The sequence below is a fragment of the Musa acuminata genome, chromosome BXJ2-4, assembly GCF_036884655.1.
Source record: "Musa acuminata AAA Group cultivar baxijiao chromosome BXJ2-4, Cavendish_Baxijiao_AAA, whole genome shotgun sequence".
Classification (NCBI taxonomy): domain Eukaryota; kingdom Viridiplantae; phylum Streptophyta; class Magnoliopsida; order Zingiberales; family Musaceae; genus Musa; species Musa acuminata.
The window spans coordinates 7,277,366-7,293,471 of NC_088341.1; the positions used below are offsets into that span (position 1 = coordinate 7,277,366).

At 44.8% G+C, this 16,106-nt stretch overlaps 3 protein-coding genes across 3 annotated transcripts; 1 reads left to right on the plus strand and 2 right to left on the minus strand.

Annotated features, from left to right (window-relative positions):
• Window positions 1-3,837: 3,837 nt before the first annotated feature.
• LOC135609782 (protein Iojap, chloroplastic-like) lies at window positions 3,838-6,603 on the minus strand. Its single transcript, XM_065103418.1, has 5 exons — window positions 6,267-6,603; window positions 5,948-6,077; window positions 5,089-5,227; window positions 4,808-4,896; window positions 3,838-4,481 (listed from the first exon to the last, which is right to left on the minus strand). Exons 1-5 carry the CDS (start codon window positions 6,447-6,449, stop codon window positions 4,360-4,362), a joined length of 663 nt encoding a protein of 220 aa, XP_064959490.1. The 5' UTR covers window positions 6,450-6,603; the 3' UTR covers window positions 3,838-4,359.
• An 831-nt stretch (window positions 6,604-7,434) lies between these two features.
• On the plus strand, window positions 7,435-10,181 carry LOC135608967 (probable receptor-like protein kinase At4g39110). The gene has a single exon (XM_065102053.1). It carries the CDS (start codon window positions 7,506-7,508, stop codon window positions 10,086-10,088), a length of 2,583 nt encoding a protein of 860 aa, XP_064958125.1. The 5' UTR covers window positions 7,435-7,505; the 3' UTR covers window positions 10,089-10,181.
• A 453-nt stretch (window positions 10,182-10,634) lies between these two features.
• LOC135609783 (probable inactive receptor kinase At5g67200) lies at window positions 10,635-14,765 on the minus strand. Its single transcript, XM_065103419.1, has 2 exons — window positions 13,223-14,765; window positions 10,635-11,501 (listed from the first exon to the last, which is right to left on the minus strand). Exons 1-2 carry the CDS (start codon window positions 14,712-14,714, stop codon window positions 10,948-10,950), a joined length of 2,046 nt encoding a protein of 681 aa, XP_064959491.1. The 5' UTR covers window positions 14,715-14,765; the 3' UTR covers window positions 10,635-10,947.
• Window positions 14,766-16,106: the final 1,341 nt, after the last annotated feature.

The window sequence follows — 16,106 nt, forward strand, 5'->3', positions numbered from 1 at the left end:
AGTGGAAGGAGACGACAAAAGCCACCCTTCGCATATCTGCTCAAGTAGACAAGAGTTTGAGACAAACAATTATAGATTGTTCCCCCTTGTCGCTCGCGTGGATTAAATGTCAAGAGAATGTTGTCGGAGACGGTTAGAGGTTGCCTCCTCGTAGAATATTCCATAAAATATTTCATCCCTTTTACGACATAGTATAAAAGCTCATCAACGCAATGAAAAAGGAGGTCACTTTTTGACCACTCACGTTCAAGATTATTTTTCGATCACTCACGTCCACACTCACTTATCTCGGGTTACTAACTTAGGTGTTGGAGGGATCGAGTCAAAAAACCTCCCCCGATCTCATTCTTTATGCATGTGACACCTCGAGAGCTCGATGTTTTCATGTCAAAGGTACCCTGGGCAATCCTACGCACATGAGTCTAGACCACGTCAAGTTGACCAGGACATCAACGACTTCTTCCCATAACAAAAATCAAACTATTAATAAATCACTTCAAACCAAACCGATTCGATTTGGTTCTTTCATTTGGTTAGAACACCCCACTAAAAACTTAAACAACATAATAAGTCTATTATCATTGATTTGGATTAATGGTTCAAGCTTAACCAAGTTAATAGTTAGCTCAAACCTAATAAGTTGGATTCATTAATTGGATTATTTTTTATTCATATTGATCATAACATTTTAAAGAGCTATTATATTTATTTTTTATGATATTTTATGTTTTCCCTCTCAAGAAACATATGATATTTTATGTTCTCTTTTATTCTTTCATTTGTTTGCCTTTTCTCATCATATTTTTAATCACTATCCTTTTAATAAATCTTTTTTTTATTCTATTACCAACTCACACTTTTTTTATGTTGTCAGAGAAAAATGTCATTAACGTCTTGATCAACCCGACGTGGTCCAAACCTATATGTGCAAGAATATTCAAGGTGCCTCCAACGTGAAAACATCGTGCTTTTGAGATGGATTCGAGATGGATTTTGATATTGCTCTAATGTGTTGAGCTCTTAAGGTACCATCTACACTAATATTAAGGTCGAGAGAGGTTTCTCGACTTGATCCCTTCGACTCTCAAGTTAGTAATCCAAGATCTCCAAACGTGAGTTCAAGTAATTCAAAAGGAATCGATCATTCTTCTATTTCCCTATTTAGAATATATTTTTATATCTTAAAGGAGAAAAAAAAAGTCTGTGATATCATTCTTTGTCATAAAGGAAAAAAAAGATTTAAAATTATCTTCATTGTCATAAAAGAAAAGAATAAAGTTTAAAATTACCTTCCTCGTTATAAAGAAAGATAATAAAATTTGTGATTATCTTTCTTATCATAATAAATGAAAAAAAGATTTGTTTTTCTTTATTAGGCTAATGACTTGAATGACACATGAGGGTTGTATCAACTATTAGATAATTTTTTTTATCAGATATCAACATATTTTTCCATCAACCATTCCAGAGTTTATATTCTTTTTTTAGTTTGGTTATCAAATTTCATGAGATCGCGACAAAGAAGCATTTCACAACCATATCTTTTATTGTATATATTTCTTATTACATCTCATGTCCTTCTGCACAAACTCCATCGCCAGCTCAATAAAATAATGAATCATTTATGCACTCAGCCTTGTCGTCTTTGCATGCTCATCAGCATCAAATCCACTTCCTATGTGTAAAGTTGAAAGCGTATAGTGCCATAAAAGTAACCCAACCCTTCTCTTTCAAGCTTTTTCCCTTTGCGTTGGACTCCAAAATTCATATGATTCACGCAACTCAATGACATCCTTTTACGGTTCATTTCCTCCTTTAATTCCATCCGTTTCACAACTCATGAATATAAAATATTTGAAGATTCTGTGAAATCTGAAGCATTAGAAATATAAACAAATTGTAATTTTTTCTTACACTCTCTCTTATAGAAAATATAGTCTTAAAATATTCCATCTCCTCAGTACATATTTTGTGTACTAACCTCAATAAGTCGCTTTGTAGAGCTTTCAAGTCTTAATATCATTTTTATTGGACGAGTAAAAGATTTATTCTTCTATCTAATTCCTTCTACTTTTTCATGTTTGCTTTACTCATCTTCCACTCACCATCACTGTCTCCAAGGTTAGCTTTATTCTACACTTTCCCTATGTCATCTCCTCTTGCATTATTACATCAACTTGAGAAGGAGAATGCTCCTTCTCATGTTTAATGAACATTTCACAAAAATATACTTCGATCCTTGCCATTTATTTCCATTGGTCATCTTGACAAATAATTTTTAAAGATGATTTTTTATGTTCAGTTAAATTATTCTTCATTTTCATATTAATATATTTTTAGTAAGGCCTACACATAATATAACAAAAAATAGAGGTGTCGAATTATAAATGACCATAGGACGAGGGTCGATTGTAATTATGTTAAGTGTAAGGACTGAAACGTAAAGACAAAGGAATAAAGAAAACTTCAAGGTTCGATATGTAAAACTTACCAAACCGCACCCATTTATGCCGAGGACTCGCCTTCGCCGTCTTCCTCACCCTTCTGCGGAGACAATGGAGGATGGAATGAGGACAAGGAGCTTCAGGGACGAGGACTACAGCAACAGGAGGGCGTTCCTGCGGAGCTACCCGCTTCAGTGGGGAGAACAGAAGGAAGAAGAGGAAAGGGAGGATTACCAGAAGGAACCAGCGGCGTCGCGGGAGCACCAGGCCTCTCTCAAGACCAGGTTTGCAGTTGTGCTACAGTGGGGTGGGGCGACGCTCCTGCTCCTCAAGAGGTGGAAGAGGAAGATTGGGTGTTACTCTGTGGCTTGCGGTCCTTTTGGGTTCAACAAGCCTTCCCACAAGCTGCTCCCGGTCTAGTGTTCTTCGCCCGCCATCTTCCCCTGTGTCGAAGACCAGATGTAGCTTCGTGAACACATGGAGCATGATCATGAATCTGTATGCTTGTTTTCAGATATTGTCTTTGAGGCTCCTTTTGTTGAACTTCGATTTTTCTGATGCTTCTCAAGAAATCAGTGCATGAGATGAAGACATGACAGAGTTCTAATCTGTGCGTAATGGCTGGGATTGATGACTGAAGAGATGATGATGATGATGTCGATGTGCAGAGACTTGTTCTTCTGCGACGACATTCTTCCACCTGATTTGCCGTGTAGAGTTGACTATCATTGACTTCTGGATCAGTTCTCCAGTGATCTCTCCATGGCTGTTCTGTCAGACCTACATGAGACGGGGAACAAATTAAAATCTAGATAGAAAGAAAGCAAGGCTCGTTAGTGAACTAAACTTACAGGAAAAAGAATTCTTGAAACCCATCAATTAGATTGAGAATGAGCATGTTCACCGATTAGATCGAGTTTGAAGATAAACCAAACATTCCAAAGTTACTTGGATGATCTCCAGCTGGGGGAGAAGGAAAATCCTGTGGAGGCAGGAACAAGTACCAGATCAGGAACAAAGGAGATTCCATTAACATTTAAACAAACAACATCATAAAGAAGCTGATGAAAATATGGTCACTGAACATTTTGTTATTCGATTCAAGTCTGAACGATATGAGAAGACATATGATTGTTTTGTGGATGTCACCAGTATGGAGTTGGTAATGTTAGGTAGCCCTTCATGGTAACCTTTTTCTTATAAGAACAATAATATAGAGAGAAGAATAACTTCTCCTGTTTTTTTCTAGAAAATAATTATCAAAAAAAGGATACTGGAATTTTCAGGTTCAAATAACTACTCAGTTTCAGGTACTACCTTTGTCATAAACAATAATGATCCGCACTTTAGTGCATAAAGGAGCAGGTTATTCACACAATCCACTTACCATACATGCAGAACAAAGTTTATGATATTAATTCTAGATCTCAGCAACCAAATGGTTTGTTTAAACAGCTTGTCATGCCACAGAAACAAATCGATGCAGTACAACCTATCATGAAATGCACTGGATCAAGGTTGATCCCCTCCTGGATTTATCTCAGCCCCTATTGTTATAGAATTGAATGCTGAGAAATTTTCCATAGGCAGCATATGAAGTTTTCCAAAACACAATTAACATTCCAGATTCGTAAAGCTGCCTCCCTACACATCTGAGGGAATATCTTACTGAGATACATTTGATCTTGATGAATCATCTGACATAGGTAACATGGTTGCCAAATATATGCTCCAGCAACCTCTGCAACCAAGAGACAACTTCCAGCGATCTATTTTAGTTCATCAAAAGTGTGACGTTATAAATCTCTCTTCTTGAAGGAGGCACAAGTGGCTGACAAGAAGATGTGATTTTTTCAGCGCAAGGGGTTTGCTTCCTTCCATAGATTACCAACCATTTCAAGTGATGCTGACTGTATTAGCTACGGAATGGGGACTGATTGTCAAAAGGCAGCTCAATAGGTGTAGCGTTGCCATAAAATTCTTCCAAGTTGTAATAAGCTCGCTGCTGCGGAAGAAATATATGAACTACCACATCACCTGCGTGTGTAGTGAAAAGATCTGTGAGCAAGAAAAGAACCATCTCTCGAAAAGAAAGGAAGAGAGAGAGAAGGATTCCGGTAGCTAACAGTGAAAAAAATCACTAGATGATAAAAAATAATCCACTCAACAATGTACGTGTCAATCAGTGTCTGCTTTCAAGTGCATTGCAACACAAAGACATATATCAAGAACAGATGTAAAAAGGCTTGGCAAGCAATTCAGAATTTACCAAGCCAACTCAATTTGGTTGGTTAGTATGTACCCCCAACACATACCGGAAGTTAAAACACCTCAAATGGCATAAATCAGTGCAACAGACTTACCAAAGTCTAGTAAGGTCCATGAGTTGGGCTTGGTATCACCAGATGCAATTTTGTTAAATTGCTTTTCAGCTGTGTCTCGTATCTTTGACCTAGAATACAAGACACCAAGAAAAAGGCTTAGACAGCAAAATTTAGATTCTGCAGAGGAGCTACAGATTGGATAAGCAAGGCTAACTAAATTTACTTTAATTGTTAATATATATGCTTTGAAGAGCAAATTGTATAGTGCAAACACTCAGCTAAAACAGAAGTTGCAAGTATTCTAGGAGCAAAATAAGTACCCAATTGCGTCAATTTGCGGTCGAGAAAAGGCTGTGACGATGATAAAAAATCGAGTCCAGTAAACCAGAGGCTTCACAAAGAGAACACGGATATCAGCAGCTTTGACCTCATTTGCAACTTTGGCTAGTGTGACCGCAACTACAAAACACATTTACCTCATCAATGCCGATTCATCCACATATTTATTGTAAAAAACATGGCATAAAAAGTTCTATGATTCGCTTCCACAATTTCTTTGTTGAATTCAGTTCAAGATAATATGTACCAAACAAAAAAAAGGAATTACATATCCATCTGTCACTTCACAAAGAGTACAGTTTTGAAATGTCCGAGACAAGGATACGTGGGCATGTATCTCAAAAAGTTTGTGGGCGTAATGTGAGAGTCCATGGCAATTGGATCACAATACTACATTGTGTGATGTCATTTCAGGATGATCTCATATCATGTGAAAGATATTATGAAAAAATAATAATAATATTTTAGGCCTAACAGGTGGTTTCAAATAAGAAACTTCAAAACATGTCCTCGTATACCTACCCACAAAAACAACATTTTGTGGTAACCATAGCAATGTTCTGCAGTAAGCCTCAATTTTACCACCACAATATTAATGCTTGTGATAGCTCTGGCCCAAACCTACTCCCCCGCATCCTGTTATGCTATTACTAGGAAAACTTTGCTACCTTACCCATACATTCTCATGAGATGTGATAGTTTTAGCAATTATATGACTTCCTAGCAAGTAAAGTTCTTGTTTTTATCCCCTTCCAAATAATGATCCCCTGTTCTTGACATTGTGAGGAACACTGGGGACAATTTACGCAGCTTCTAAGCATAGTTATGGGGTGGGCTTACAAGACAAGCTCTCGGAATCATCATCTGCCTCTGCGGCAGGCCGCTTTTGGTCGCCGCTTTTGTATACCACCTTCCCGTACTTCTTGAACAAATCGTCGAACACGTCGTCCGCATCACCCGCACCCACTTCCTGCATGAGAACACGCAAACAGTCAATCATCAGAAGGCATATATACAGTGAACTAGCTCTCATTTTCTTTCTTTTCCTTCCAATAAAGTTCTTGGGACCATGCGTTCTCGCGTGAGATGGGGGAGAGAAGAGCAGCTCAGAGAGGGAATGGAGCGAGGGTGGAAACGGGAGGAGAAAGATGCGTCGTACATGGTCGGAAGGCCTCCGGCAGAGCGCGACATGGAGGGACGAGGGAGACCGGCGGTTGCAAGGGAGGCAAGGAGCGGGTCGCCCCCCGCACCAACCCGTTGTCGTCGTTGTCGTCCTCATGAGATCGAGGGTGAGAGCGGGTTGGTGCCGCGGGCAGGAAGGAAGCGCTGCTAAGGCATGCATATTTCTCGGACTTGCGTAGTTTGTTTCGAATTGTCCGGTAGGATGGCGGAGGAGAGGAGAGGAGGAGGACGACGAGACGGCGGCGGCGGAAGCGGAGATTTCTTTAAGCTGACCTGAGCAGAAGGCGCAAGGGACGGGGATAAAGCGTCCGCCTTTATCTCATCTTTATCACGATATATATATATATATATATATATATATATATATATATATATATATATATATATATATATATATATATCGGCCTTACTTTCCTCAAAATATCTGCAATTATGGTCTCATTTAAATAAATCAGAGTGTCTCAACATTTCTGCATAAACGTGTGCATTTATAAACATATTTTTAACACAATTATAAGGATATAAAAGTTAGATACGATAGTGATTTAATCCGACATAATTTATAAGGGTTAAATAAGTACATTATCATTAAATTAATATAAATATTTTGAAACACCTTTTTTTTAATTTATTAAGTTGATAAATCAACTTTCTAGTGCGATCTTAAGATTAAATTAATGCAAGTGTATCAATCTTTCCTTTTGTTCTAAATAGATCTCCAACTCCATGCCAATCACAAAACAAAAGTAATATGTTTGGTGATCAACTCGATCCATAAGTTCATCGTAGAGTACACAATTCTTTGAAGGTACTACCAGCATGCATCGGTTTCATGCCATCTTTTGCCAACAGAAAGAGGTGGAGGGGGAGGAGGTGGAGGAGGAGGAGGAAGAAGTTGAGAGGAGAGAAAGGTGCCGCCGGGTTCTTCTCTGCGGCTTGACCCGGTCTTCCGGCCACCACAAATAGCATGGAGGTTAAAAACCGGCCCAAGATTTGCAGCTGGCCATGCAACAAATGCAGAAGCCCTGATTTCTCGGTCCCATTACAATTACATCCGTATATCTTCCTCCTCTTCCTCCTCCTCCCTTTCCTCCACCTTCCCGAGCCCCCCCCTTCCGGGACCGGAAAGGCCGTGAGGGAGGAGACACTTCGACTCGCCAACCAACCCTTCACCTCCTCCATGGCGTAGTGGGAGATCGAACAAGAAGCGGCTGAGATGACCATGATCCCAATGAGCATGGATCGTCGGTTCGTCTTCCTCCTCCTCTTCATGGCCTTGGCGGCGTCGGCCTCCGCCCAACAACAGACGTCCGCCGTCTCCTTCACCCCCTCAGACAACTTCCTGATCGACTGCGGCGGAGCCTCCGCTATCACTATGCCCGACGGCCGCCTGTTCAAGACCGACGCCCAGTCGTCTCCTTTCCTGTCCGCCACCGACGATGTCCACGTCTCGGTCACCGCCGTGCCCGGCGTCCCTTCCCCGCTCTACCTGTCCGCCAGGATCTTCCACGACGACACCGCCTACAGCTTCACCCTCGCCCACCCCGGCTGGCACTGGATTCGCCTTCATTTCTTCCCCGTCAACAACACCGACTTCGACCTCACCGGCGCCGTCTTCTCTGTCTCCACCGATGACCTCGTCCTCCTCCACAGCTTCACCGTCAACGACCCCTCCAAGTGGGTGCTGAAGGAGTACCTCGTCAACGCCACGTCCCCGCACCTCACCATCCACTTCTCCCCTCTCCGCAAATCCGTGGCCTTCATCAACGGTATCGAGGTCGTCTCCGCCCCCGACGCGCTGATCCCTGACACGGCCTCCACTGTCTCGCCCGTCGGGGAGGCAGCCGGGCTCTCGCTGTACGCCTACCAGGTGGCTTACCGGGTCAATGTCGGCGGACCGGCCATCACCTCCGCCAACGACACGCTCGGGCGCGCTTGGGAGCAAGACGCGTCCTTCCTGAAGTCGCCGCCCACCGCCAAGAACGTGTCCGTGTCCCCTGGCATCATCAAGTATCCGGAGGGAACCTCGCCCCTGATCGCGCCGAATTCGGTGTACGCCACCGCCGTCAAGATGGCCGACGCCGGCGTGGAGGACGCCAACTTCAACGTCACCTGGTCCTTCGACGTCGACTCCACGTTCGGCTACTTGGTTCGATTACACTTCTGCGACATCATCAGCAAGGCGCTCAACAGCCTCTACTTCAACGTGTACATCAACGGGATGATGGCCATATCAGGGCTCGACCTATCCACCGTCACCTCCGGCCTCGCCATGCCTTACTACAAAGACTTCGTGCTCAACGCCTCGGTGGCCACGGACCGAATCACCGTCCAGATCGGTCCCATGAAGGAGGACACCGGTACCATCGACGCGTTGCTCAACGGCGTGGAGATTCTTAAGATGAGCAGCTCGGTGGGGAGCTTGGACGGCGAGTTTGGAATCGATGGTTCGAGGGCCGACGGCGGTGGCAGCTCGAAGCGAGTTGTAGCCGCCGTCGGGTTCGCCATGATGTTTGGCGCCTTCGCCGGCCTCGGTGCGATGGTGGTGAAGTGGTCCAAGAGACCCCACGACTGGGAGAGAAGGAACAGCTTCTCTTCGTGGCTCCTCCCGGTGCACACAGGTAACTCCACCTTCATGACAAGCAAGGGGGGATCGGCCTACGGTTCGAACAGGAGCGGCCACACCTTCTCCTCGACAATGGGGTTCGGCCGGTACCTCTCCCTGTCCGAGCTGCAGGCAGCGACGAAGAACTTCGACGAGAAAGCTGTGATCGGCGTGGGAGGCTTCGGGAACGTGTACCTTGGCGAGCTGGAGGACGGGACGAAGGTGGCGGTCAAGCGAGGAAACCCGCAGTCGGAGCAGGGCATCAACGAGTTCCAGACGGAGATCCAGATGCTGTCCAAGCTCCGCCACCGCCACCTGGTGTCGCTGATCGGCTACTGCGACGAGAACTCGGAGATGATCCTGGTGTACGAGTACATGGCGAACGGGCCTTTCCGGGATCACATCTACGGCAACGACCTCCCTCCTCTGTCGTGGAAGCAGAGGCTAGAGATCTGCATCGGGGCCGCGCGCGGGCTGCACTACCTCCACACCGGCACCGCGCAGGGGATCATCCACCGCGACGTCAAGACCACCAACATCCTCCTCGACGAGAACTTCGTGGCCAAGGTGTCGGACTTCGGCCTCTCCAAGGACGCGCCAGGGATGAACCAGACGCACGTCAGCACCGCCGTGAAGGGCAGCTTCGGCTACCTCGACCCCGAGTACTTCAGGTGCCAGCAGCTGACGGATAAGTCGGACGTGTACTCCTTCGGGGTGGTGCTGCTCGAGACCCTCTGCGCGCGGCCGGCCCTCAACCCGGCGCTGCCGCGGGAGCAAGTTAACCTGGCGGAATGGGCGCTGCAGTGGAAGCGGAAAGGCCTGATCGAGAAGATCATCGACCCTAACATCGCCGGCACCATCAACAAGGACTCCCTTAGCAAGTTCGTGGAGGCCGCGGAGAAGTGCTTGGCGGAATACGGGGTGGACCGGCTGTCCATGGGCGACGTGTTGTGGAACCTCGAGTACGCTCTCCAGCTGCAGGAGGCCAATCCTCCCGACCCTCCGCCGAAGGCAACCGAGTCGGAGGGGAAGAGCGGCAGCAGTGCGGCCGCAGAAACTTCGCAGAAGGAGCACGACGGGGCTCATCCGGTGGAGGAGGCAACCACTCCGGTCGTCAACCGATCTCTGGACAACTCGAGCACGGATATGGCTGACGAGCTGCTTGCGCAGTTCGCGGGGATGAAAGGAAGGTGAGCGACGGTTAACGGCTATATGTGCCCCTGTGGGCTGATATGATTGCTTGGATTTGATCATTGTTCCGATATATATACCGATGAAGATTTTGATTGGGTTACTAATACTCATAAAAACAAACGAATTAAACAAATATTATTTGAAGTGCATTAAAAATTAAAAAAAAAGAGATAATAATATATTATCATAAAATTTAAAAATTGAATCATATCTTTACTATGGACTAATTATAAATTATCTTCTATAATTAGATATCTTTAATATTTACTTCAATAAAATTAATTTTTTAATCTTATATAAAGATCAATATTTTACTTTCATAAATAAAAATTTTTTGATATAATTTTTACAAATATAAAAAATCAAAATACTAAAAATAACTAATTATAATAGATAATATATAATTAATCCTTTACTATTTATCTTTAATAAAATTAAAAATAAAAATAATCCAACCTCGAAAGTTTAAGAGATTATATATGATTTGAGACTTCCACAATATTATTTTACCAAGCTAACAATAATTATAATCTATTTTGCACCCTCTGAAGAGTCCCAATCTGATCTTTATTTAACCTGACTGTAGCTAATACCTTTTACACCACTGGTTTGGCTGATACTGCTGATATGGTACAAGAGAAATGGACTTCTGAGCAGTATCTCCAAGGAACCCTGCCACCGGACTTGGGGCTCTTCTCCTGAGAACCACAGAAGAGAGACTTCAAGCAAACAGCCATAACACTACTAAATGATCTTTAGCACATCCTCTGGCATGTATGGTTTGACGGTACATCTATCCCTATGATAGAAAAAAGATTCCATGAACAAAGACCACAAGATATGGGCATCTGTTCTGGATCTAGGAAAGTGATGCTGAATCACTATCGTTGTCGCCTGTGTCGGCCTCCTTCACTTCCTGAATCATTTTCAGTACCTGCCATGTGGTTGGCCGACTATCTGGGGAAAGCTGAACACAGGCTGCGGCGATGTCGATGATCATCATCAGGCGTTCATCATCAGCTCCATCTTCTCTTGTTGATCGAACCCAGGCAGGCAGATCGGTTGCCATTAGGAGTGGTTGTTGCAAAGGAGGTTTCCCGGTGAGGAGCTCCAGCAGTAACACACCAAATGCATAGATGTCTGATCTCGCAGTTAGCTGGTCATTAGACTTTCTGGTTTCAGGAGCTCGGTATCCTGAGCTGTCTTGGCTCTCCGATGGTTCCACAAGGAAGGAGAGACAGTTGTCGGCCAGGCAAGCCTCAAACTCGGAACCGAGAAGGACGTTGGACGATTTAATGTTGCCATGCACTAATCGAGAGGCTTGGTGGACGTATGCAAGGCCTTGTGCAACATCTTCCGCGATCTTTAGGCATGAGGTCCAGTGAAGGGGCTTCGGCCGTGTGGATCTTGAGCCTATAGCGAAACGTTAGGACAACAAAAACAAATAATTTAAGTGAAATGAGAACCAGCAGATACAAATCAACTGATGGCTAATTAATTCATTAGGGAAATGAAAATGAATTGCAATAGTGATTTATGCAATTACTATTGTTATCCGCAACTCAAAATTTTTATTCATTGTCATTTAATAATAAGTTAACTAGCTTCACAATTGCTAACTCAAAATTGGGTGAATTAGCAATCTTCGTATTCATCTTTCCTTGCTATGCGCATGTACCAATTTAGAAGATTTAGTAAAATATAACATCTTGATTTTGACTGAATGACATATTGTTAGCATAATACTGCAAATGCAAGTATTTGTCAAGTGCATGATGCAGCAAGGAAATTAACGAATGATATAAGGCACAAACACACAAATAACTCTTGTGGTCAATCGACGAAGCCATCTTGTCAAATGTAGTGCTAATGTAGAGGATTAAACATGTGCATATAAGAAGCTACCAACACTTGATATGTATACCATGTGAACACATAGCCAACACAACCTGTAGGAGTTGATGGGGGAGTTCACATGAGAAATATTGAAAGACATACACCATCTCTCTGATTAAAAATCAAGTTCGAAGATAGACTTTCTAGTTATTTATCATGTAATTTTCCTCTCCAATTAATCATGATAATTCAAGATAAACCTTTAGTTTCAAGATTCTATTTACCCAGTGATAGGTCACATAAATGTGTTGTGATCGCATATCGAGTGACATATATAACCTACCAGACATGAATTTACAATAACAAATCTCAAGCAGGAAAAACAGCAGTTCAAGTTTTATTTTCCTTCCAAAATATTTGAAATGCTTCTTATTACGGGAAGAAATTGTTGACATTCTGGCAAGCCTCAGGAGCTCGACGTTTCCACCTCAGACAACCCTACCCATACAGGTCAAGACCACGTCGGGCTAATCAGGACGTCAACGACTTCTTCCCGTAACACTTCTAAAACTTGGCCTGTTTCATATAGTTTCTGTTTTGCTTTATTTTCACATAAAGCATAGATAATAATACAAAAAGCACATTTGGTTACTCAATGATTCCTGTTTCTTCAATTCTGTTTCTTGCAAGTACCATTATCTGTGATAAGACGTACCGCAGAATAAGAAGAATGACAACTGTTAGATTGTGCCCTTTTCTAATAGCTTAAGCTTTTGAGATTAGCAGCATTCAATCAAAAATGCTTATTATGGTGTTAGACCAAGCTGGAATCCTAGTTTATGTTTTCCTTCTTTTCACCTAAAGCATAGAAAACAATGCAAACGGCACACTTGATAACTTGATGATTCCTCTTTCCTCAATTCTGTTTCTTACAAGTACCATTATCCATGATAACTTTCGCTACTATTTAATAACCAATTCAATATGAGCTGAGATGTGATACAGAACAAGAAGAATGACGAACTGTTAGACCATGCCCATTCCTAAGATCTTAAGCTTCTGAGATTTGCAGTCTTTGATCAAAAATATTTATTGTGGTATCAGAGCAAGTTGTAATCCTATATGGTTCGGTGTCGAATATACAGATTGGAAGCTTTCCTAACAGATTGGATCAGTTCCAATTCAAAACATTTATCAAGAACAGCACTGATTTCTGAATTGTGACAGTGTGAAAGAATGATCAAAGGGCTGAATTCATGGAAAACCAAGTAAAGGAAAAGAAGAAGAGAAGTCCATACCATGAATAAGGGAGTGAAGGCTGCCATTGGGCTGGTAGTCGTAGACCAAAAGCCTCTCTTCCTTGGCCTGGAAATACGCCCGCAATGGCACCAGGTTCGGGTGCCGGAGCCTCCCCACCATGTCCATGTGCCGCTCGAACGCCTCCTTCCCCGTCGCCCCCAGCTTGGCCGCATCCAATCTCTTCACAGTCACTATCAGCCTCTCATCCAGCACCGCCTTGTACGTCGTCCCCACGCTCCCCCTGCCCAACATCTCCGCCGACGCCTTCATCAGCTGCTCCAAGCTGTAGACCTGCGCCTCCCCGGCGCAGAACACCAAGCATCCGCTCTTGGCCAGCTTCTTCACCTTCTCCTCCGACATTGCCAGCGCCGCGGCCGCTATGAGTTCGTTGTTCCCGCTCTCGATCTCCTGGTTGTAGCTCTCCACGTTCGGCTCCGGGGAGGCGTCCGCGCCGCCGTTGTTGTTATTGTTGTTGTGCTTCACCGGGCTCAGGATCTCCCCCTGCTTCATCTTCCTTCGCCGCTTCTGCATCACCAGGGAGACACCGAAGATTCCGATCACGAGGAGCGAGCCGGCCAAGAACCCTATCGCGACGACGGCTCTTTTGTGCATCTTCTGCGATGGCGAAGCTGAGCCGGGGAGGAGTATCTCCTCGTGCTTCCCGCGCAGCGTATTCGCCGGCGGCGGGGCGATGCGTGAGCCATTGCCGCTGCCGTTGCTGCTGCTGCTGCTGCCACCGCCGCCGCCGCCGCCTCCGCCACGGTGAAAGAAAAGGAAATGGGAGCCGCACTCCTTCCTGACGACCTCGCCGCACAGCCATGGGTTGCCGGAGAACGCCGAGGCATCGAACGAGGACAATGTGGCCGTGACCGGGACTGCGCCGGAGAAGTTATTGTAGGAGACATTGAAGTTCTTAAGGGAGGACTGGTTGAAGGGCGGGATGGAGCCGCTAAAGCGATTGGACTCGAGGCGGATGACGTAGAGCCGGTCGAGCGCGGCGAGCGCCGGCGGGATCGGGCCGGAGAGGTGGTTGTTGGACAAATCGAGGGTGCGGAGGCGGTGCAGAGAGAGGACGGAGGCCGGGAAGGAGCCGCCGAAGCGGTTGCGGCCGAGGAAGAGGGCCTTGAGGTTGAGCAGCCGGGAGAGGTCGGGGATGGGCCCGGCGAGGGAGTTGGCCTTGAGGCTGAGGACGCGGAGCTGGTTGAGCCGGTCGAGGGTGCCGCTGGCGAAGGCGCCATGGAGACCGGCGGCCTCGAGGACGAGCCGCACGACCCTGCCGTCACCGGAGCACCCGACGCCGGGCCAACGGCAGTGGTCGTCGGAGGAGTCGTTGGCGGCGGGGAAGAAGGCCAGGCGGTTACTGGGGTCGGCCTTGGCCTTGAAGGCCAGGAGAGCAGCGGCGTCGGAGGCCACCAGGGCGGCTGACGCAGGCAGAGCAGCACACGAAAAGAGCAGCGCAGCGTAGAGCAGAAGTAGGAACGGCTTCTGCATTGTGCAGGGAATGAATGCCGTCTTCCTTTCCCTTTCCTCCCCCAGCAAGCCTTCTTCTACTACTACTCCATCATTGCTTGTCACCGCCTCTTTATTCTGAGCTACAGTGAGCGTGCCAAACCAAGGCAGAACGGTCCAAGGATCAGCTGTCTCGATCGAAGACAGGGTCAACACCTTCTCCTCGCATTCACCACCATTACGGCCAGGAGAGAGAGAGACCCAACAAGGGAGAATCCTGCACCACGGCCGCGTCCATGCAGCTGATCCTGGTACCGTAGGTGGTGGGGAGCATAAAGGTCGAGCGGATGGGGAGCAGCTGCTCAGAAAAGCCCAGAGGGGAGCGTCACGTCGTCACGTGAAGACTGGGGAAAAAGTGCGAGGACCGAGGCGACATCGCAGTGAAGAAATTTGAACCGGTGCGTGTCACAGCAGCTGCACCGGCGGTAACTGAACGCCAGCCTCTCATTCAGCGAGCGGTGGGAAGGGTTGGTGGCGCAATTTGTGTGGAGGCGGAGGCGGCGGCGGGGCAGTTGTGGTGGTGGTGGCCGGCACCCAGAGTGGGATGATGGATGGGCTGGCAAGATTTGAAACGGGAGAAAGGACGAAGAGTACATCTCTTGCGCAGTACGACGCTGTGCTCGGGCGGTGTTACCGCCTGCCTGCCGCGTGGGGGCGAGAGGCTCATCAATGGCTGCAGTAAATTAAAGGATGGAGACGTTGGGAGAAGGCTTTCAGGTGAACGGAGTTGGTTTCAAATCCAAATTAATGCGACCTTCTTCGATGGCATTTATTTATATGATCAGAGAGTATCTACACGCTTTTTTTTCTCTCGATTTATTAAAGAAACTAATTTTTAGAGCGAATTTTCGAGAAAAAAAAACTCTTTTTTAGATTTTTTTTTTCTTCTCATTTTCAGAATTCTGAGACTTTTTTCCTAATACCTGAAATTTTTTTTTATGAATCGATTTATAAGATGAATCAATTCGATTATAATATTTTAATAATATTAAAAATGGTGATGTTGTATTTTTTTTATAAATTTTATAAAAAAATTATGTTTATAATATTTTTACAGTATTTTTTTCAACAAAAGTTTTTAGTAATATTAGAAAAATACTATAACACACTAAAAAACATTGTAACATGGTATTTTTATTTTGAGTAATATTAAGGAAATAAAAAATATTATAACATAATATTTTTATTATGTGTTTAATGTTTTTCTGATTTTACTAAAAATATATTATAAAAATATCATAATTGAACCGATTCATCCCATAATCGACGTTTGAGTCAACCTAACGTGGTTCAAACTCAAGGGTATAAGAGTATTTGAAGTGGTTCTGATGTGGTTCCAAAGTAGTTTAGATTTTGTTCCAAAATAGTTCCAAG